This window comes from Penaeus monodon, chromosome 34 (genome assembly GCF_015228065.2).
Source record: "Penaeus monodon isolate SGIC_2016 chromosome 34, NSTDA_Pmon_1, whole genome shotgun sequence".
NCBI lineage: Eukaryota > Metazoa > Arthropoda > Malacostraca > Decapoda > Penaeidae > Penaeus > Penaeus monodon.
The window spans coordinates 9551421-9552058 of NC_051419.1; the positions used below are offsets into that span (position 1 = coordinate 9551421).

At 32.9% G+C, this 638-nt stretch overlaps 1 protein-coding gene across 1 annotated transcript in view; it reads left to right on the plus strand.

The window, feature by feature from the left end:
• LOC119594912 (protein O-linked-mannose beta-1,2-N-acetylglucosaminyltransferase 1-like) overlaps positions 1-638 on the plus strand; it is a 19154-nt gene that overhangs the window by 12885 nt on the left and 5631 nt on the right. Inside the window, exon 7 of the mRNA XM_037943984.1 lies at positions 459-532. Coding sequence (XP_037799912.1) covers positions 459-532 — 74 coding nt within the window. The remainder of the gene's footprint in view (positions 1-458; positions 533-638) is intronic.

A 638-nucleotide genomic window follows, 5' to 3' on the forward strand; every position in this document is an offset into this window, starting at 1 on the left:
TTCATGCAAATATTTTCCAAATTTCTAATACAGGTTTGATTACATTGCAATGTGAAAAATTTCCATATCAATATTTCTAAATCATTATCCGTTGTGTGGGAAGTGAATCTGGTACAATAGATTGATACAATACCCTGATACATTTATTCATGTCATAGGGGACTTGTATGCGTTTGTTGCCTGTAAAAAGAGTGATATATTTGGATATAAAACATTGATTTTATGCATAACGCTCTTTCACACTGATAATGACAGAATGTTGATAAAATGAAATATTCAGATGCATAACTTTCATTTTTTTTTTACGTACGCTTCCAAAATGGTAATGATAACATCAGTAAATTATTCACATCGTATAAAAAGATAACAACAACACTGATATATAACTCGAAGCATTATGAAATTTGATAAATACCTATCAAACGTCTAGATTATTTATTTTGACTGACACTTGACAGGCTAAACTTAAGGAGAGGAAAGAACACATTCCAGTGGTCGTGGTGACGGCTAACAAACCCAGACATCTTTTTAGGTAAGGTTAAAAGGTCCCGTTTCGTGTGACGTTTGTTTATCAGTCTGTGTTTGTGAAGAAGTAATCCTATTGGCGTTATTTCTTCCCCTTTTCTTGTGGAGGTGGA